The sequence below is a fragment of the Pseudoliparis swirei genome, chromosome 22, assembly GCF_029220125.1.
Source record: "Pseudoliparis swirei isolate HS2019 ecotype Mariana Trench chromosome 22, NWPU_hadal_v1, whole genome shotgun sequence".
Classification (NCBI taxonomy): Eukaryota; Metazoa; Chordata; class Actinopteri; order Perciformes; family Liparidae; genus Pseudoliparis; species Pseudoliparis swirei.
Window position 1 is genome coordinate 9,969,027 of NC_079409.1, and position 22,268 is coordinate 9,991,294.

The following is a 22,268-nucleotide window of genomic DNA, read 5'->3' on the forward strand; positions in this document are numbered from 1 at the left end:
ATCCTTAGTAATTAAGGAGCTTGTGGGGCAACTGGGGTTTCAGTGTGTTGCTCAAGGACACTTCAACATGAACTATGGGCAGAACAGGGATTGAACCGGCGTGTACCTTGTGGAAAGAAAGGAGCCTTAAGGAGAAATACAAGCCAATGTTTTGCAATAATACACACACAAAATGTAAACAAGAATCAAGACATTAAATGGTATTGCAACATGGAAAATTGTTTATTTGCCTTTTTTTTCTTACATCAAAAGATATCTGAAGTGACAAGATTCAGCAAATGTAAATCACAAAGTGACAGAATGTCATATTTTTGTACCATAACTACCAACATTTGTATTCATTAAATATATTTTTTTAAAGTACTAAAGGGAAAGTTTAACAGAAAAAATATTTCAAGTTCTCAGCTGAATACAAACAAACAAAAATCCAGTGTTTTCATTTAACTTATTACACGTTAATAAACCTATGGGATTTAATTTTCCCACACAAAACATATAAGGTAGAAATCTGGAAATCCTGCACGCTATTGCATAGGCTGCATGACGGTTACAGTCCCCCTCTGCTCCGGTGACCCATGCCGCAAGCTTTACCCGGAATGAAAAGAAAAGGCCATGAAAAGCAATCGCTTGGAATGTTTTGTTCAAATCACACAGGAAACAATAGTATTATTATTCTAAACCAAAAGGTCATACAGTCGGCTCGTGGAAATACCTAGATTTCAATTTCTTCCAAGAGTAGAAAGATAACAGTGGAACAAGTAGAACAATCTGCTTTGTCATACAAGGGAGTGATGGTAGATCTAAGTATGCAAGAAATGTATACAATTCTGAATACTATACCGTTCTGGCTGTAGGATTACACATATGTTTATGTAGTGTGTGTGTGTGTGTGTACTTTACAGTATTCAGACACAACCTCCTGTAACGACTGTGACTACCGATGTTATTATTCTCATTTTCTTTTTTTTACAGTCTGAGAATATTATCTTTTATTTTTTTTTAGCACTGTCGACCTCCATCTTAATTCCTACCTCCGTCGGCTGGCAGGACGGAGGCTCTTTCTTTAGATCTACAATCAGTCCAGGGGACGTTGTGTTAACAGTACGACCGGAGAGGTCCATGGGATCCACTTCAAATTGCTTCCCTTCAGTAATTCTATCCGTTTCTCCAAGATTCGTTTTAACAACTACTTTGCTATCGATGTTTTTTAAATCTCGTCTTTCAGTGCCGCGAGCCTCTCCTGAGATTTTAAATTCTCCTAGCTCACTTTTAATATGAGGAAGAGGAATATTGCTGACAGTTGACATTGAAAAATTACACTTATTGGACAAATCTAGAGGTGCTTCCCACTTTGGATCCTGTTTGATCCCAGCTACCAAATTCAGGGGGCCATTTGCCATCGCTCCGAGAGCAGCATTCTGAGCAGCATTCTGAGCAGCATTCCGAACAGCATTCCAAGCAGCATTCGCTCCGAGGTGATCGTTTGAGAACGGCGGGGGAGCCTCGTTCGGCTGGCCCCGCGTAGCGGGAAGCGTCGGAGAGCCTCCCGAGGTGGGTGTCAGGCCGTCGGTTTGAGTCGTACCGATGGGGAGAAACACAACAAGATTGACACCCGGGGGCGGCTGTTCGTTGAGGGTTAGCTTCCATAAGCCGGCGTCCGATTGGCCGGAGCCAGCGGAGACCCCCCCTGTGACGAGTCCTGGACTGCGAGAATCCTTCAAGGGAGCAGCGGGGTTTGGTAGGACAGCAGCCGGCATGGAGGCCGCTGGAAGCGAGGAGTCTGGTTTTGCATCGACCTTCTTCGTCTCAGACGAGGAGCTCTTGGAGGCCGGACGTTTCTTGGGCGCACTCTGAAATTAGAAACACAAACCCCTAATAATTCAACCGCGAAATGAATTACACAAAACACTAATGAGACATGTACAATATAAATGAAGCCGGGGAGACCGACAACTTGCTGAAGGAAGTTTTCAAGACACGGCATCACAATGCAACTAGGAATGTCTTCCAATATTTGATTTTACGGGTGGTTTATGTGCTTTATGGAAGCTCTGACATCCAACATGTAAAGTCCTCCTCCACTTGCGCGTTTCCTCATCACTACTTTCAATTCAATTCAGTTTATTTGTATAGTCCAATTTCAGAAATTACAAATTTGTCTCGGAGTGCTTTACAATCTGTACACATCGACATCCCCGTCCCAAAACCTCACATCGGATCAGGAAAAACTCCCAAATAACCCTTCAGGGGGAAAAAGGGAAGAAACCTTCAGGAGAGCAACAGACACTTACGCGTTTCCTCATCACTACTTCACTTTGATGTTTTCACGGTCATCTGCTAAAAAGGGAAAAGTCTTGCCGAGTCAAGTACGTGCAAGCAGGATTTTGGAGGACTTGTTTGGAGGCCAGTTGTTGTCCAACGAGCAATTTACATTTAGACGCATGAGTGAAATAAGTGATGTCTTGTGTCCAGCAGTTACACTTCTGAAATATTTGCTTATTCATAGCTAATTTAATGAGGCAAATTGGACTCCATGAAACCATGAACACAGCTTATTAATCTTTAGATGTCTGAATATATGTCTGGAGGTGATCTGCATTAAATTTTTATTTTATTTAGTTACTGCATATATTTATTTAGACACATGTTACCCACCTTTTTTTAGAGTGAAAAGAATTATAGGGAAGTGAAGAAAGTGCCTACATGAAACTAATTATGAATAACAAATGCACTCAACAATTGTTTCATCAGTTTGATTCAAAAGATTCAGGATTGACATCCGTGTCTTTTTAGAACGAAAGAATATTGTTAGAATATAACAAACATTTTCTATTTTAAAATCCTACATCAGAATGACCTGATACTCTCTGAGGTTATCTGCTATTAAATCGGACTACATATATTTTCCTTTTTAAATCCAATTAGAAATTAAGAGGTAAATTGGCTCATGAATAAGATCTTACAGGGCAACATTTTTGAAATCCTACATCAGAATGTCCTGATTCTCTCAGTGACACCCTGAGGTGGACTGCTATTAATCTGAAGTGAGGTTAGTTTATGACTATAGACTGTTTATTTAGTGTAGATTAATATGTAATCGAATATTGCCACAATCGGGTTTGAATTTAATGGTCAGACAAAAATATTGAATACTCACCGCAGGCTGGGATGTTTTCCCGCAGGTCTTGAGGTGGCTGTCGTAGTTCTGCTGGTGGGGAAAGCCCAGTCCGCAGCTCTGACAAAGGCAGGGCGAGATGCCGGCATGACCCCCCATGTGGGACATTAACAGCAAGGCCGACCGGAAGCCCTTCCCGCAGTCGGCACATTTCAGCACCCTCTGGTGAGCCCCGGCGTGTTTCTTTAGCTCTTCCGTCGTGTCAAATTGTTGTCCGCACTCCAAACATCTGATCTCGTCCCCTTTAGACTCCTGGTTGCCCCAGCAACCGGTGTCCTTTTTGTGCCTCTTGAAGTCCTCCTGGCTGACAAACACTCTCAGACACGCCACACAGTGAATGCGTTCGGGTTCACACTTGTGTTTGCGGTACAGCTTTGCCAGGCGGTAGTGGCAGCGGCAGCGGACGCAAGTGTACGGCAGCAAGCCCAGATGGGAGAAGCTGTGTTTCAGGAGAGCGTTCTTCTTGGGAAAGCTCTTTGTGCAGTCGGTGCATTTGAAACTGCGATGGCACGTCGACTTCCGGTGGCGCGCCAGAGATTTTGGAGTGGAGAAACTGCGGCCACACATCTCACAGAGGACATCCAGCTGGCATTTGGGGAACCGCACGTGATATTCGCACGCCCTCAGGGAGGTGAAGACGCGTTTGCACAGGTCGCACTCGTAGAACTCGTTCTCAAAGTGAGTTCTCGACAGGTGGACTCTCAAATCCTTGTGCGACATAAAGTCCAGCAGGCACACGCGGCACCGGCAAAGATCCACTTTGGTCCGGGCGTGCGTGCGCAGGTGGATGCGGTAGCTGTAAATTTGGCAGAAGCGCTTCCCACATTCAGCACAGGAGTAAGGCCGCGCACCAGTGTGCAGATTCATGTGGTCCTGGAGCTTGAATTCGGAGGACAGCTGCAGATTACAGACGCTGCAGCGGTAGCCGGCGGACTGACTCGACTCTGTGGGACAGATGGAAAGGAAAGGTGAGCCAATGGATAAAAGCGACATTCAAAGAAATCCGATACGGACTGAAACTAATTATTCTTTTTGCACGGCTAAATTTGTCAAGAAAAAAAACAGCTGGGCACTGAAGTTTAGAACATTTTATGTATTTTCAGTAGTAGATTAATGCACATCTGGTGCATATTTCCGTCCGTGGAACAGTGTGTGTGTGTGTGTGAGAGGAATGTAGACTCCAAAGCACAGATCCATAATAAAGGAACATGTCACCTGTAAACCCAAAGGGTTTTTAGTTGTACGCTTCAACTTCACAGGCAACACTTGTTACAACGATCATTCCATTGATGGTTTTGATCTTTTCATCGGACTTGTTGACGATCAGAAAAAAATCCTACTGGATTAATGGCAATTCAGCTTAAGCGTCTTGTTGTTGCATTTCAGGCAAACTGTAAACGAAACCCGACTACCTGCTTATGAGGGTAGAAGTGAATGAGTCTTACCATCGTTTAGTCTCTCCGCTTCCACCTCCTCATCATCATCCTCCTCCTCCTCCTCGTCCTCCTCCTCCTCATACATTTCTGAAACCTCACTGTCGTCGGAGACATCCTCCGGGTGCTGCATCTCTGGCGATTTCTCTCGTGCAGCGACGCTGACATCAGCATCTTCCTTGCCGTCGTCACCCTGCCCAGTGACCAGCGGTGGAAGGTCTGTGGCTTCTGGACCAGCAGCCGTGGACTCGAGAGACGGAACGGCTTTGACAGCTCGTGGACCGTGTGCGGGGATTCGTGTTGTACAACTGTCCGTCAGAGGAGCTGCGGGAACCACCGTGGTCTGTTTTGCAGCACCGGCATCTTTACCAGCAACCGGCTGCTGGCCTCTGACCAGCAGCCTTTGTACCTGTGTGGTCGAGAGTGACGTGGGAGCACAACTGGGCGAGAATGAGTCATCAGGTGATGTGGGGCGATAGGGTGCGTCTCTGAACGAGGTCTGGAGGATGTCCGGATATCCCAACTCCGTCAGCTGGATATCAATGGTGTACTCAATGGACATGGCTGCGGTCTGAGGAGTCACAAAGGTGGAGATGAGACACAGGTGTTTAAAACGAGCATGCAGAGTCACGGGGTGAACGTGAAGACCCAACACGCATGTTTATGAATAAACCAGGCAGGTTGACACATGCCGCCGTACCTGACGAGCGACTACATCTGGGACTATTCCGCTGGATCTTCTTCCTTCTTCCTTTTAAATTATGTCACGCGTGCCACACAACTTTCCGTGTAAACGCACATATGACGCACCGGACGCGCTGCTGGGCTCCTCGCTCACCTGGTAACGTCGGGAGGAACTGATGATGACACGGCGTGGCTTGCAGAACAATTAGGAAACAAGACTCCCTCCTATGTTTGCCTTTTATCCCAAAGCCAACCAGAAGCTACATTTGCACGGGACCAAAACACAACGGCTCGTCTCCGACGACGTGAAAACCCAGCGACAGAAGGATCCGATTGGCTCGCTACAAACTCGCGTAAGCCATGAAACCCCCGAACCGATCATATAAATGGGAGCTGCAAGTGAGGGAAACAAATGAAGCACCAGAAAGAGAGAGCCAGTGCTCGAGCACGCTTTGTGGTTCGGAGTGGTATTGCAGGACACAACAGCCAATCAGAGAGCAGCACAGGTCGAGAAGAATTTCACCAGGAGGACGAGTTTACTCCGACTCACAAGTACTGTGTCTAAGTGTATATACATCCCGTTTACCTCATTTGTATGCTATTCTATACTTCTAATCCACTACAATTCATTGGAAATATTACAGAATTATAAGATTAAATAGTGCATTGAGAAGCTTCACCGTGACCAACTGCACAATGGCATCAGTAGCAGTTATAATATACAGGTGACACTTAAGTACTTTAATACTGTTAATGACATTATAGTTGACCATTTTTAAGCATAAAGTAAAAGTATTTCCTGTATGATCCCATTAGATTTAATTATTACTCAAGCTTACTATTGTTATTACTGCAATTTTCTCAATGTGGAGCCAGTTAGTTTTGCAGTTTATACCATCTGTAACAAGTAAATTAACATTTTCTAAACGTGGCATATTGTCGGTTGGTTAAAATATGGGTCTGTAATGCTAGCTATAAAACGAAATGTGGTTTAGAAAATTACTTATCAAAACATAATTTACGGATCTTTACTTTGGGCCATTTGGTAGATTCTACAGCAGCCACAAAACATCAGCATTTCCCATACTATAAAAATGGAGACAGCAAGATTAGCTTGGAGAAAATGTTGGATATTAAAATGGTTTGATTAGTTCAACTGTCCTGTGGAAAATGTAAATATCAAGTGTGTCCGTTTCTCGCTGAGCAAACATCTGAATCGTGTGTTCCTGCAATAGAAGTGAGACGAAGACAAAAAGGTCATTTCTTCAGCAGCCTCTCGTGGGACGGCATGTTTTATTACACGTTTGCAGTGTCCAGACACATTGCAGTGGGGAGAGAAACAAGCCAATCAGTGAAAAACACATGATATTACAGTTTATTTTGGGACTCCAAGTCATTTGAGTCACGAGTTCCAGTTAAGAAATGTCTAAGACATAAAATATTATTCTAATGAGTGAAAAATTAAAAAAGGAACATTTATTTTGACCATAATTTCTGGCCTCAGTGAATGTGGAGTTCTAAGCCAATGCATTTTCTTAACAGAACAAAATCGTGATTTTTTAAATTCTTAATTAAAATATCAGGAGTAAAAAATAAAAAAGCACAATATGAACCAGAAGCTGTACATACACATTATTTCACAGACTGTCTGAACATTTTAAACATAGTATCTCTACTAGGTATCTTTATTCTGCAGAATAGGTGCTTATCCAATTTGTGTTGGAATAAAAACTTTAACATTTTTTTAAACCAGTGAGTTGAACTCGAAACTCCAAGTAATAAAGTCAAACTACACACATTTCAAGCTAAAAAAAAAATTCATTAAAAAAGTTCAATCCAAACTTCTTCTTTTTTTCTACAAATAAACTAGGTTTTGGGGCAACGGCTGCAATAGATGATAAAATAACATTCTGTTAGTCAATTTAGTCGGTGTCTGTGTGAACATCTCAACCTGTCATAATCAAAATTTAAATTCTAATCCAAAACTTGCTAAAACATATTTCTCAAAAACATTCCAAACTCTGACCTACCATCAGGAGATGGGGAAAAAAGACAATATCTGAATAAAAACCATACACTTTATGCAAGGTCCCCATGGCTCAATTATCTCTTTGCAATTGGATTTTCAGGGGTTTCCTCCGGGTGGGTTTTCTGGTGAGCTTCCAAGGTGCGCTCACGGCCAAAGCTCTTCCCACAGACCGGGCAGGCGAGGCGGCCCACGGCATGAGCTCGTAACATGTGGGTGTCCAGCTGCCCGGGACGGGAAAAGCTCTCGTCACATTCCGAGCAGAGATTGGCTTTCCGCGGGCCGTGCTTCTCCTTCTTGTGAGCACGGAGCTGAATCAGGCTGGAAAATGTGAGGTCACAATAAGGACAGGGGTGCTGACGGGCCGGAGGAGCAGAAACCGCTTTCGGTTTCTTCTCCTTTGCTGGAGCTTGATCGTCATCCTCAGGAATCTTCATATCTTCCACTTCCGATTTTGCTGCTGCTGCCGCCGCCGCCGCCGCTTTGGTCGGACGGCCACGCTTTGCCCCACTTGCTTTTCCCTCTGCAGGAGGCGCTGCTGACTCTGATGTGGCGCTGGCCTTCACCGCCTCCTCAGGGGCTTCCGCCTCATCTTTCATTTTCCGCTTTCCCTTTTTCTCAGCGGCTGGCGGGTCTTCAGCTTTGGAAGGCCGTCCCCGTTTCTTGACGGATGAAGCACTGCCGTTGCATTGCTGACCTTCGGGGTACTTCTCCTGGTGTTCTATCAGCTCTGGCTCTGTTTCAAAGCCCTGACCACACTTCTTACAGAGGTGGGTTTTCGTAGGATCCTCCGGCTGTTCTGCCGTCTCTACCTCGGGGCGAAGATGCTGGGTCAGACGATGAGTACGCAACAGTCCAGCGCTCCGGAAGGTCTCATTGCAATCTTTACAAACCAACTGCTTCTCTGGACACATCTGTCTTCTGTGGGCTGTTAGCTACGAAGGTGAGCGGTAACACAAATGAAAACAGAAGCACTGGGTAAATATGGGCTTCATATTTGTTGGGCATTAATGGTGGCATTTAGCTTCATAACTGCCAAAGACACTTATTTTCAAGGAGAATCCTCATACTCACTTCAGAGAATGTTTTGAAGCTCTCCTTGCAGTGCACACATTTGAAGGGCTTGTCGTCCTTGCTGTGTGTTGGCTGGTGCTGTGTCAGTTCCTCAGATGACTGAAATGATCGGTCACACACATAGCACGTGAACAATGTGTTTCCCTGTGAAACAAAACAAGGAAATTAGAGGGGGAGAGGGAACAGGCAAAAATAAGATCATTCTACTCAGCGTCAGCATGAAGGGCTGACGTGGCATGTATTTATGTATATGCATCTGACTTGTAGCTATGTTATTATTTTATATACAGAATGCACTTTCCCATTTTTGCAACCTAATATATGCCAACACAAGCTACCGCTTGTTATAGCAACCAGAAACATTAACGTACAGCATGTGAACAGAGAATTAGGAAATGTTGTAAATATAATTACATTAATTTGAGCACAGAATGTATGATTTAGTAGTAAGTGGCTCTAAAGAAGAACACACATTTAAATGTGTTATTTATGCCACTGCATCTCTTATATTTCTTTTGGCATACAAGAGATGCAGTGGCATTTGCCTGTAAAATATACTAATCACAAGAATTGTAGATTTTAGAATTAGTTAAATACCTTTTAATATATTAAATTTAAATAATTACTTTGCTTAATACTTCCTTGTTCAAGCCTAATTCCTGTTTATTGGAAGTCTGACTTTATTGTTAAATACATTAGTTTAAAAAACATATTATTCTGGTGTAGTGTGATTTTCATCTTCATAAAGACTCAAAAGAATATTTCCTGTGACCCTCTATTCATTCAAAGCACTGATAATGTGAAGCCTACCTGCTGAAGCTGTTGCTTGTATTCTTCCCGGTGGCTCTTCTTCATATGCCTTTCCTTGGCTTTGGCACTGCAGAAGGTGATGAAGCACTGGAAACACTGCAGGTTTTCATGCTGGTCTGGAAAGATAAATGAGATTAGATAAGAGAGACCACGCAGGCAGTGTATTTTTCAGTGGCTTTCACCAAACTGAGTTAAAGTTGTGACCATAATACACTTACAGGATTGAACGGATCCTGCAGGAGGTCCTTGGAAAAGGATGGGTTTGAGCTTTTCTGCTGGTTTTACTGGGGGGACTACAGGAGGTGGATCTGGCAATCCCCGACCCATCACAATATCTTCTATGTTCAAAATCTCAGAATCCATCCTGGTATACTTGGTAGTCACCACAGCGTAAACAAATGTCCTGTAAAAAAAAAAATAACAGGAGACGAATATGAAAGTCGGGTTACTCCTCGCAAACAGCGGTTTGGTTGACAGCGGGAAAATAACACCGCGATAACTAACCTAGCTAAACTCAGACTGCTCGCGTTCAACAGATGACCACGAACACATTACTCACCAACGTAGTGAGGGCGAAGTTACTGCAAAATAACTATCTTATAGATACCACAACGTATACAACAGTGAATATTAAGTCCCGTATCCCACAACACACGTTCAAATGTTAGCTCATCTCACGTTGACGCCGTTACTGCCTTTAAGGCCGCTAGCTAAGCTAAGCTAACTAGCGCCACGAGAGCCTACACGCACCCCATTTAACGCATTAAAAACAACCACACGGGTTTATCTGGTGAACGTTAACCGTTCACAAGTATTGCAATTGCTTTCGTTGCAGTACGTGTTCCGTAGCTAACCCTCATCGTGAAGTACGAGCCAATCGAGCGTGCTAACGCTAGCTAGCCGCTAGTTCGCGCTAACAACACTGGCTGCCATTCAAAGAGGATCGAAGACTTTCCACAATTCCGAGTTTTAACTCCTTTTGGCGCGTGTTTGTGCCTGGCTTGAGCCGCTGCGACGTACATTAATAAACACAACTACGTATTGCAAAACAGTAAATTATAAATGGAAAAGCCGTTTACCTCTACCCGCTCTTTGCCGATAGTTTGACTGAAAGAGTTGACCCCAGAGAAGTACAACGGATAGATCGGACACTTCCTGGTGTGTGTGACAGATAGCCGTTGGTACAACTAAAATGGCTGCCGCGCGCTCTTCGGGAGTGTGCTTCTATTGTCGTTGGTGATGCTTTGACAAAAAAATCATATATATATTTTTAAAGCACCAGCCAGGTTATTTTGTCGCTGATACAGAGCTGCACTTTGTATCGTAGTGATTGTAGCTTGAAGCAACGCTTCATTGCGAAGGACGCACAGTTTGATAGTTTAATAATACACTATTTGTATTAAAAATACTGCCACGTAAGCTAATATACTTAATATAATATATTTATCTTAAAACAATCATTTAGAACGACACAATAAAACAGCTAGTGATATCTTTCTGAAAATGGAGGAAATTTAACGCGTCTTCTTTTCTATTTAGTCTGATTCTATGGTTCATCTCGATCACGTGATCTAAAACAACTTCGTAAAAAGTACTCATTGTTTTCATTCACTGTCATAGATTGCCTCGTTAATAATACAACAAGTACAACAAACAAGCTTACAAAAGATGTAGGTTACCATCAATCAACAGTCTAAATTGAGTCAACTTCTCGTCTCCATTTCTAACTCTTTACACCATGTTTGTACTAGATTGTTTTCTAAAAGTATAGCTGTAGTATTTTTTTTAAATGAGGTCCCTGTAGTATAACATATAATCTCAATATACGAGTATGTGTTTAGACATATTCAATTTAGAGTTACTTCTATTCTAATATTATCTTTGTGACGTTCACCACTGATGCAGAGTATCCTTCATTCTTTTTGGAAGACCAGGAGCTAAATGTGATTCAGAAGTTTTGAGGAATGTTATGTATAAATTTAAATATCGACTAAGTGTCTCAGAGAATTTAGTTATAAAAGCCTTGGCTGACGCAGCACTGAGTGATACCAGGTATTTGTCTCGTTTCTGGAAGCAATGGAACAAGTGTTTGTGTTTTAATCCCGAGTGACTTTTTGGCTGCAATGGCTGAACCGGTGTCCTTGTATTGTATTGTATTTTTATTTTATATATTGTTGTTGTATTTATGTTTGTTGTTTTATGGACCCATGAGTCTGGAATAAAGAAATATATATATCAATAAATATTGGAGAGTCGGGTCCTATACTGTCACTGCCTTTTAAATGCATGAAATCTGCCAAATGGCAGTTACAGGGTTTCACCATCATGGTTTACTTGGACTTTTGAAGAGAACAAAGACATACTAAATGAGATCAGAAACAATTAAAAATGTCTCTTGTGAAAAAGTGTTTTATGCAAACATTTCTGGAGTCTTTTTTTTTTTTAAACAACAATGCAAGTATTTTTTCCATCTTTTTTATTGTTGTCAGAAATTCAAATAAATTAGATTCAAAGTTTTAAAAGCAATCTAATGATGGAATTTAAATTCAGTCAGGTTAAAATAAATACTATAAAAAAATCATGGTAATTGAAATGTTAAAATCATCTTCTGCAGCACAACATATGAGTTGTATGGCCGTGTTTATGGGTTTTTTTACATTTCATTCTGAAGGCAAGATCAATTTACATTTTCTCAATGACATAATAAACCACATCACAAAGCATTTGCTTTTAAACTGCTGTACAAATGATCCTTTACAAGTATGTCACTGCCAGTGAAAAGGCATCATGTAAAAGTTACAAGGAGACAGACATAAGACCGTATGTGGGGTTTCCATACACATTAAAAGGACAATTACATTCCAACTCAGAGAAACATTTAAAAAAAATAAAGGGTAAATTCTATAGTGGACACTAAACCTTGTCCAAACTCTCTTGATTATGGAAATTTAAAAAGCAGTTGTGGTTGCGTGAGATGCAAAGAAAGACACAGCACTTAAGGCATAGCACGCGAGATGTTCTTTGACAGCCCCCAAAGCGACACCTACCCCCTTCTCCCTCTCCAAGCTGCTCTGGCCAGTGGCCTGAACCATCGTACCGTGTGGCTGCATCTGGTAAAGGACTCTCCTCCACCAGGCTGGGATTGGGGGTTTCCTTTGTTGCGGGATCCCACTTTTTGGGGGGTTGAGGGGGAACTGAGTCCTGGGCGTCAGAGCCGCTACAGAGGATCAAGGCCTTAGACACCTCCAATCTAAAGGACATCAAAGTTAAAGGTGCGGATACTGCCCTGTGGTTCTCTCTGTATAGGAGCCAGGAGTTGACCAAAGCTAGATCAGTGAGGTACCAGAGCACCGCTTGAGGCCAGCAGGTTGGGGCTGAGGCAGTGAGAGGGATGGAGTAAAGATTCTGCAAATCTCTGTTAAGATGAGCCGACATCTGGGCCTTCTCAAAGTTTTCAATGAGTGAAGCCATGTTCCTCTGGCCATTTCCTACGGTAGAAAGTATGAAGCCCCAGTGCGATCTGCGCAACATCAGCTTCCCGTCGGAGCTGACAAACTCATCTCCAATCTGTCCTCTGGCTCCGCCAACCCTTCCTGCCCCATGAACCCCTGCAACTAACAGACGCTCCAGCATAACAGGGGTGGAGAGTTCCTGTTTGCATAGAAACACCATACTACCTTTGGGGACCATGTTTTCGACAGCATCTTCTTTGCCGGAAAGACCCAACTTCAGATCCACATGTAAGACCAAACCACCAAATCCAATTATTGTTGTACAGGAAAGAGACAGTTTCTTACTGTGCATCTTCCCAGGCAAAGGAAGTGGATATTGGTCAACTGCATAATCACCCTCTCTTCTCAGCGACTGGCATCCTGCTTTGAAACGGCACAATAACGGCCGAGCCTTCCACAGTGGATCAGTCTGTGTTTTCGAACTGTTCTGGTCATTTGACGCGTCCCTTTGTCTCTCCTCATCACTACGCTGGCACATTTTACTTGGGCTGCTTGAGAGAGTTTTACCTTGCAGTGCATTTTGAAAGTCACAATCATGTCTTCCCTCCTGAACATTACTGTTGACTGGATCATTTGCAGGAGAGGCGAGTTTCAACATGCGAGACAACTCGAGGAAACGGGGAAGTGGCACGGCCTCGGCGATCAAGGGCACCTTAGTCAAGTCCTCCCAGTAGAGCCTTGGACTCGGAAACTGAAAGACAGCAAGAGAGCAAATTAAATGTTAGTTGTTTCACGTCTAATTAAGAGAGCAAAGAAAAGATTTTGTTCAAACAGAGCACAAACCTTTAAAGTTCCCATTGCTATGTGGATGCCAACAAACTGTGCGACCTCTTTGGCTGTGACACGCTCGGTCATGTTGGACAGTATATTTGTGCAATTGGCAATTTCTACCCAGGTATCCCAACCAAAATAACTGGAGAAGTAGTCGATAGGCTCTCTGGTCCGGATTTCCTCTCCAAGTGATTGGAACTGGCTCGTTGAAGTGGGCGAACTTAGAAAGAAAAAGTGAGAAAACGTGTCATACACAAGAACGTTTTAAGATAAAGCTAAAGATTATTTCTGCACAGTATGACAAAAACTATTGCATTTTAATAAAATAGTAGACAATATCATTTATTTTAGTAGGGCTCTGTACTGTACTTTTGTGACGGCTCCTCTGGCTGTTTTGCGCAGTTGGTTTGGTTCTTGGAGAAATAGGCCATTACTTCTGCTTCTGAGTCAAGCTGAGGATCAGACAATTCGAAACCACCCATGTCCTCTTCATCAGAACTTTGGAGGAGAAAGTCCCGGAGGTCGGGTGGATTCTGCTCCTCAGTGTCTGCCACAGCTGAAATATCAGATTATAATTACAAAGAGTTATTTATGATATGAAATTAAGTAGCTGAAGTACATTGAACAGCCTACAAGTGGACGCAACAGAAAACCAACCTTGCTCATCTGCTAAGTCACAGGACTCTGGTTCTGATAGTAGTCCTTTCTCTCTTTCCTGGTAGTCTGGTACAGAATGGCTCCCTTTATCTGTTGTTGACAGATTCAACGTAAACAATCTTCCTACAATCTTGGGTAAAAGAAGAATATCCCTGGAGAAGGCAAAAACTCACTTAAATTATCTGTTTCTTGATGTTCCCTCTGCGGGGCATCACTGGATGCTCCTGTTGTTAAATTACCACTGCTGGTCTGAACAGCTCCAAGTAGAACCTCCCTCTCCTCTGTCTTCACTGGGTAGAAGATACACTGGTTGGCGTTGAACACTGGAGTGATGCAGCCCTCGTCCCTCGTCGTCACTCCACTCTCCGTTACTGAAAGCAAAAAAACATCCATCTCTAAAAACACAAAGCCCTCAAAATCTTACAGCCTTCCAAAGCCAGAGCTATGAGACGTTTAGATAAACTGAAAAATAGCTAAAAGCTCAATCTGGTTCAATACAAGTCTTCTCTAGATTCATGTTTTTGAGAAGTTTAATACACTTTACTAATCTTCTGGTCTTAATACTAAACTCAGCTAATTGCTTTCTGGCTGTAGATACACTGACTTGTGAGAGGTATGAATCTTCTTGTGTGTCCGCGTATCTTCTAATATTGAAGGATTACATGAACATGTACCAACAGCCTGGCCCAATGCTTACATGGACTGGAGGAGTTTTCAATGTTGACCGACTCCACATTCCATCGGATGCGTCTCTTGCCTGGCGCGGCCTGGGCCTCATGCAGCACGAGACGGCTCTCCTCCTTCACCAAAACCGTCCTTCTTTCAGGATGGTGCTGTGGCTGCACACGTGCACTCTCTCCGTTTTGACAGGTGGGTGCAACCAGTGACGGATCTGAGACGCTCTCTTCGACTTTGATCATCTGGCTCCCATGGACCTCACGGTCAGCAATGCCGTCCAAACCCTGGAACCACAACAAATAGAAGTTTGCAATGTTTCACCCATTATTCGTTGATGATGAATGGTCGCTGTGGATACAAGCGGCCTCTCACCTGTCTCGGATTGTTCCTCTTCGTCATCGGGCACGGCTCCTCGTCAGCAGTGGCTGTCTGTCTAGAGGGAAGGAACTTCTCAAATATGATGCCTGGAGACAGGTCAGACTCGTTATGTTCCTCTTCTCCCTGCAGTCCTCTGAGACGCATTACCTCCTCAACACTCGTGGGAACGGACTCCAGCACAACTTTCTGTGCAGGCAAAGATGCAGTTGGAGCAGTAGCATGGTTGCCCTCAGCCCTGGTCTCTGGCTGCGAAATCTTTGTGTTAGCCTCGCCTTCATCACTCATTTCTGAATCTGAGCTGATGGGACATTCTTCGTAAACTATCTGACATTCATCCTGATCCGTCACGGATTCCGATCCTCTGATGGCATCTCCAACTGAAACTCTCTTAGATATCACTTCTCGTTTTAGACACCCCGTTCCTCGTCTCCTACGACTTGAGGCATTCATCGAAACAGCGCCTTTCCCTGCATTTTTCTTCTGGACCAACAGTTCTTCCTCCTCTTCTTTAATCTCCACATGATGAGTGGAGCATGACACAGTATGCAAAGTTAATCTGTTTCCAGTAGTTGTTTCATTACTAACGTGCCCAGGAAGTTCGTCAGCACTTTCACCCTGAGGTCGGCAAGTTCCACTTGATTTATTTTGAGGAGCAATATCTTCATGAGCGGTTGGTTCATCTCTCTCGGTCTGCTCCCCAACAGTGACTAAATCGACCTCGAGAAGTAAATCCTCCTTAATGTCTTCATCCGTGGGAAACTCAAACTGTGATTGTGAGCTGGGAATCCTTGGAGCAACTTCTTCTTGCTTGTCCGCATCCGACGCCAAAGGCTCTCCTGTTTCCGAACCCTTTGTCTGAGAAGAGGTACTTAAAGGGGGTTTGGATGTGAAATTCAGAGGAGTCTCACTGTTTTTCCTTTGATCAGATGCTGAGTGAACTTCAGCGGAGGTATGAGATTGATAATCTGATTCCTTTTTACCTGCAGCCTTATTTTCATACGCAATCACGTCAACATCTGAAGAAGGAACAGGTAAAGATGGGGATGGAATCAAAGCAGGAAAGGAGTGACTTCGCTCTCTCCCCTCTAATGCCATCTCCGCAAGCTCAGGCTCAGTGTCCCAGTCTGAAGCGGCATTCATCACTCCAACAGCCGTATCGTGCCGTTTTGGATGCTGGTAAACATCCAACCCGGCGACGCCTTCAAAGACATTGCCGTTGGTGTAAGTGAGACTGGGACTCTCCACGATGTGAACCGCCTTGTGCTTCTGAAGTGACGAGACGTCGCTAAATCTTTGCCCACACTCCTTACACTCCAAGGCCCGCTTGGAATGAGAAGTTATTACTCCTTCCGTCTCTACATTTGAGGAGGCTTTACGCTTCCTGGCGATCTTTGGTTTGGTGGGCAGCGTCTCAGGTGTTTGACGGGAAACCTGTAATGAGGACAACAACGAAAGAACTTTGTGGTTCTTTTTGGGTCTTCCTCCTTTTTTCTTACCTTCTGCTGTAAGATTGTTTGGCGACTCACTTGGTGATTGTTTGTGTGCGTTGCCTTTACTCTCTTGGGTCACGGTTTGGGCGTCATGATGTGAAGCCTCCTGTGTCTGGCCTGATGCCTTTGAAGGGTCCAACTTGTAAACTTTCAGTTGAGGCTGTTTATGACCTTTAAGTAGAAGCAGAGTTTCTTGGGTTATCTGTGGTGCAGGGATGTCTGCTGAAGCGGTGCTAGTTTTTGTTTTTACTTTGTCCTGTTTTGCCATGTTTTTCTTTCGCTTCCCATACTTTCCTTTCTTGGGCTGATCTTTTTGCAGAATTTGTGTTGGTTTTTCCAATACAGGCACGGCTTCAGTGGTGTGCTCACTAATGAGCGCAACCTCCTCCCTGGCCGCTTCTTTTTGCTTTTTCTTTTTAATTTTTCTTTTATCCCCTTTGATTTGTTGCACTTGAGGGTCCTGAGTTGTTGGGAGTTGTATTTCAGAAGTATATGGCACATTTACCACTTTCTTGTCCCTTTCCCTCTTTCTTTCCTTCTTCTGTGATACTTTTTTCACCGAGGGATTTTGTGTTGATGTTTTACCTCTTACTCCTTCCTGCATTGGCTGCTGCTGCTGTGATGGCTTCTTCTGTTTCTTGTTTTTCTTTTCTTTACATTGTGGACCAAATTTAACAAGGCGAGACTTTTTTGTTCTCTGCCGTTTTGCAGGTATGGCATCAGTTTGTAAATCATCCTTGTTTATGGATCCAACCAGTTCTTGCATATAATCTCCTTGAAAGATAAACGCCTTTGTTGGCTTTCTTTTCCGCACTTTAACCAGTTCTTGAGCTGACATTACATTTACTGGCAACTCTGACCTCTTTAGCACCTGCTTGGTATGTAAGTGTGATGAAACATCTTCTTTAGCAGGTGGATGCTCTACTTCAGACTTGTTCTCCACATGGTCCAGACTCTCATTGTTATCTACCAGCAGTTTCTCAGATGGTTCTTGTTCAGCTTTTTCTTCTCGTTCTTGTGGTGCATCTCCATCCACCGCAGGCTGACCCTGATCTAGATTCACCGTTTTCATCTGCGAAGCAACCTCTTCTTTGAGATTAGTTTCAGATTCACTTGTAGTTTTTGAGAGCACGTCTGGTGGAACTAAAGGGCAAGAAGGAAGGCCATGTTGCTCCGTTTGTAAAGGTGTCAGCTCCAGCTCAAATGTAGTCATAAGCAGTGGAGCTGGCATGTTGCTCTCCTGCTCAGCCGATACAGTCTGATCTGCAGTATTCTCCAGGTCCGTGGTTGGCACCAGACAGGATGACAGGATTTCACCATATGGCACGGTCTGGGATTGTTCCAGCTCCACAGTTGGTACAAGTTCTAATATGATTGTTTGCTCAAGGTCTTGCTCTACCTCATTCTGATAAATAATCTGATCCACAGGATCAGACTGAATTGCACCAATATCGGGCTGCTGAATCACCTCTCCCCCAGGTCTCTCTGTATCTTCAGTCTGAACGAGTGTTAGCTCTATATTCTCACCGACTGCCATGTAGGAACCAAGTTCTGAGAAAGATGGGTTTTCCATCTGCCCATCTGGCGTAATAGGTTCCAGTATAAATGTTTGCTCCATTGAATTAAATGGGTTGATTGAAATACAATCTATTTGTGGTGGGTGGGGATTCGCATGCATTTGTGGCATCTGTTGTACTTCCAGTGGTGGGGCATTAGGTGGCACCTGTCCCAAAATGACAACTTGATTTACTTTCTGCACATTTCCCAAGGATTCTATAAGTCTCCGTATCGGCTCTGTGTCAATATTGGCATCAACTTTTTGAAGAGGTCCATTGGGCCCCACTTGTAGCATTGAAGGTTGGTAGATAGATATTGGAGATATGATGGGTATATTTTGGTTCATTTGCTGCCCAGCGTAGAGGGCCTTACTGGCAGCAGCAGGCAACTCTTTGTGCTGAGTTTTCATGTGCTGTTGTCGTGTCCTGGTAGACTTGAAAGTACCCTTGCATAACAAACAAGGATACTTTATTGTAGAAGCACCTAAAGATAATAAAAGACAGCAGTGATGCATTGGGGTATACCATGAAAATCACAACACATGTCTAGCTACTTGACAGTTTGTTTGTTTTCTAGAATTGTATCATTGTTAAAGATGCATTTAGAGAGCTTTCACCATCCCGAGAATATAGAAAACATTAACTTATAATGACCTAAGTTTACTTTTCTGTGTATATCAATATACAAACATCAATGAACATGTGGATTCATATACTACACATTGTACAAATCTAAGCTCTCTCCACCGTTTAGAAAGGCTGCAAGGGCCTCTAATTATACATATATTAATAATATTGTTCATTCATAATCATTCTATTAATTTGGATCAGAAAACTGGACTAAGACAGAGTCTACAGCAATACTCACAGCCCTGTGAGGCCGCTCAGTCACCACAGTGCTTACAACTAAATGTCAGCAGGTCACGTATTGGGCAAATTTCAATTTTGACCCGAGTTTTGCGAATTATTACAATTCATCCTCAGGAAAAATAAATGTCTGAAATGTTGTGGCAATCCATTTCTTAATTTTCCCATCAAAACCTCAAATGTCAACCTCATGGTGGTGCTTGAGGAAACGTCAGATAATCCACAACGTCATTAAGATTTATCCTTGGCGAGCCATGAATGTCCGTACAAACTTTCATGGAAATCCATATTTGCTTAGATAATTCAGTCTTGACCAATAAACCAACATTGTCGTCTCTCGAGCCATGTCGCTAGCATAGCTAAAAAGAATGTTAACATCTTAGAGTGTAAAGTGATAAATAATCTATGACAAGGACATTTTTCTTACCATCAACTTTCTTCAGCCTTGGCTTTGCTTTAGGGCGGACCGCATCTCCTTCAGCTCCCTCTGGCAAGTGTGAGAGCATATGTTTCCGTAGAGGTTTGGACATGGAGAACCTCTTTCCACACTCCTTGCAAACATACGGCATCTCTCCACTGTGGCTGCGGCGGTGATACTTCAGCAAAGTAATCGATTTGCAACTTTTGCCACATTCAATGCAGTCATAACTGCCCTGTTCCAGATGATGTTTTTTATGACGGGTGAGCTCTGTTGAGTTTTTGAAGGCATTGTTACAGATTGGACACTTGAAGGGTTCCTTGTCCGTGTGGGCTTTCTGGTGGATCATGAGCTCTGTGGAGTTTGGGAACTGGCTGTCACAAACATAACAAGCGAAAAGGGCGTTCGCCAGTACGCACTGTTCATATTCTGCTGGGTGGCTCAACTTCAGGTGACGCACTTTGCTCTTGTCATCACTGAAGATGATGTGGCACTGGATGCACTGCAGGGAGAGCTGAGATGCTGGAGGGAATCAGTGCAGATGGGGTAGAAAGTTTATATGCAAAATACAGTTCATTAATTTACAAGTATTCATAAAAAGTATTCATTCCTGCAAAAAGAAAAGAATGTGGCTCTGGAGGCTCCGACATATAATATCACAAGTGGTGTAAAAGAGTTTGTCTGTAGATTGGAGCAAGCAGTACAGTGCGAATAATACTAGCATGTTTCGGCAGATTCCAATATAAATGTAAGTTTCATAAATATGATGATCAGCCAATTGATTTCATACACGCCAAATGCAAACAAAAGTTGCGATGTGAATTCTTTCAATTTGTTTACTTTCAGGCCACAATATGTATTCAGCAGTGCACTTGTCAGTAGTGTAACTTCCTACCAATACGTATGCAATAAACTAATTTGGATTGAGAAAGTTAATCTATGACTGAAGATATTCTTCGACAGCACAGTGTATATAACCTAAAACAACAATAATAAACACGCCACCATAAAAATCACAGTGATTAGACATTAGACTACTGTCGAAGATTACAGTATCCATTAACAGCGTGACATGCCATATCACAATGTAAACTGAGATTTACGAAAACAAAGAAACCGCTGAACTAAAAAATGTGAATTAAAGTGCTGTTGAATTTTCATTTCCATCGTGGGGAGTGTGTAGCACTAATTTAATTATCAAACGAAATACAATTATTGCTTGAGGTAGAACAAAGAGCAAAAACAAATACAAAATACTCACATGTGAGAGACGTAACCAGTGGTTTGGACATGTCCATCTTTAGTGGATCTATCATGGCCTTCTTGGAAGGAACGTATTTCCGACCCTCACGTGCAACTTTATTCGGTTTCTTTGCCTTTGGCCCATGCATCCTAGGATTTGCATTTCCGTCCGGCGTCTGTCCTGTGGGGACACTTCGCTTTGAAGCAGAGTCCGGCTCCATCCCTGCAGTGTTAACCGAGGGCTTTGTCTGCAGCTCATTCACCTCTTTACGAGTGACTGCCATACTTGGTGCTTCAGCTGTTTGCACCCCTTTCCCATTTCCCTGTGGCTTGACAACTGGTCCAGTCCCAGCAGGAGCAGCTGATTTGTTCTTCTCTTCCTTTGCATCGGGTTCACTCGGTGCTGGCTGAGTTCCAGTCTGGGTGTCCAGTGGTTGCTTTGTGGAGGCGGTGGTCACAGGGTTTGGTCCGCTGGTGGACCGGGTTGGACTCTGCATGGCTCCCTGCCTCTTTGACTCCTCAAATGCACTCGTTTCATGCGTTTCTATGAAATTGGGTCACACACAGAAACACAGAATGGATGTTGATTGATCAGGTAAACACACACATGCATGTGCACAAGGTACCAAGCAAAGTATTAACCACATGAATTGCACTGCTTTATATTAAGAGGGGTCTTTTTCACGATTAGATTAGTTTTTTAACGCAGTTAACAGAATCTTTGTAATCTACTTGGTGGCGACAGCTGGGGAGCTGGCGAATGAATGGGTTTCAAACATTTGTATTACAAAAGAAGACCGAGGGGTGAGGGGCAGCCTTGGGAGGCTGAACACCCAAACTCAACACTTTAATCGGTATAAATAGTGCATGAATGGAGTACTTTAACATGATGATAATACATTTGGACAAACCCTCCATAATAATCACTGATACAGTTATAGTAGCCGAGTTAGCTTAAATTCATTGGTTTGCGGTTCGTGATTGTTAGCATGTCCACCCAGTTAGCATGTCCACCCAGTTAGCATGTCCACCCAGTTACACGCCAAAGACAACACATTAATTATCTTCCCACGTCCCCGTTTCTACAACTTTGGATTTGTGTGAATGCAGGATGAAGTAGTTTTAAGGTTACCGAGGCTGTCTTGTCCGCACATACATCTCCGCGTCGTCCGTCACAAAGACAACACCGACGGTCTGCAGGCATACGCGTGACGTCACGTGTGACGAGGGCCACAGAGGTCTGATGGGAATTGTGGTTTCCCCACAGTCAGTCCCCTCTCATGTGGCACCGTTCACTCTTCTAGAAAACTACAATGCAGGAGTTTGTTGATGCCAATTAGCGGACTTGAACTATATTTGGACAACATTTAAAGATGAATACAGCACGAGTTACTACGGTGTATGTATTGAAGCTAATTCAATGCAATAGCTCAACTATTTCGCCACACCACATCCACGTTGTTTGATGAAACCTCAAAGCTTTTAGAACTACGGTCT

The 22,268-nt window shown here is 43.3% G+C and overlaps 3 protein-coding genes across 5 annotated transcripts; all 3 read right to left on the bottom strand.

Annotated features, from left to right (window-relative positions):
* Positions 1–198: 198 nt before the first annotated feature.
* wu:fe05a04 (zinc finger protein 668) lies at positions 199–5,645 on the bottom strand. Of its 2 annotated transcripts, none has more exons than XM_056444013.1 (4): positions 5,447–5,645; positions 4,621–5,179; positions 3,158–4,119; positions 199–1,850 (listed from the first exon to the last, which is right to left on the bottom strand). In XM_056444013.1, the coding sequence occupies exons 2-4, from the start codon at positions 5,168–5,170 to the stop codon at positions 990–992; spliced, it is 2,373 nt and encodes a 790-aa protein (XP_056299988.1). In that variant the 5' UTR covers positions 5,171–5,179; positions 5,447–5,645; the 3' UTR covers positions 199–989. The 2 variants fall into 2 exon arrangements, with proteins under 2 accessions (XP_056299988.1, XP_056299987.1); XM_056444012.1 differs by having other exon boundaries at positions 5,309–5,645.
* A 904-nt stretch (positions 5,646–6,549) lies between these two features.
* znf576.2 (zinc finger protein 576, tandem duplicate 2) lies at positions 6,550–10,352 on the bottom strand. Of its 2 annotated transcripts, XM_056444119.1 has the most exons (5): positions 10,282–10,352; positions 9,421–9,605; positions 9,203–9,318; positions 8,393–8,536; positions 6,550–8,253 (listed from the first exon to the last, which is right to left on the bottom strand). In XM_056444119.1, exons 2-5 carry the CDS (start codon positions 9,563–9,565, stop codon positions 7,396–7,398), a joined length of 1,263 nt encoding a protein of 420 aa, XP_056300094.1. In that variant the 5' UTR covers positions 9,566–9,605; positions 10,282–10,352; the 3' UTR covers positions 6,550–7,395. The 2 variants fall into 2 exon arrangements, with proteins under 2 accessions (XP_056300094.1, XP_056300096.1); XM_056444121.1 differs by lacking the exon at positions 10,282–10,352 and having other exon boundaries at positions 9,421–10,269.
* Positions 10,353–11,661: 1,309 nt separating this feature from the next.
* On the bottom strand, positions 11,662–21,980 carry LOC130213214 (uncharacterized). Its single transcript, XM_056444690.1, has 10 exons — positions 21,904–21,980; positions 20,791–21,315; positions 19,539–20,051; positions 15,193–18,728; positions 14,840–15,104; positions 14,316–14,513; positions 14,143–14,232; positions 13,855–14,041; positions 13,498–13,705; positions 11,662–13,405 (listed from the first exon to the last, which is right to left on the bottom strand). The coding sequence occupies exons 1-10, from the start codon at positions 21,923–21,925 to the stop codon at positions 12,116–12,118; spliced, it is 6,834 nt and encodes a 2,277-aa protein (XP_056300665.1). The 5' UTR covers positions 21,926–21,980; the 3' UTR covers positions 11,662–12,115.
* Between the last annotated feature and the right edge of the window lie 288 nt (positions 21,981–22,268).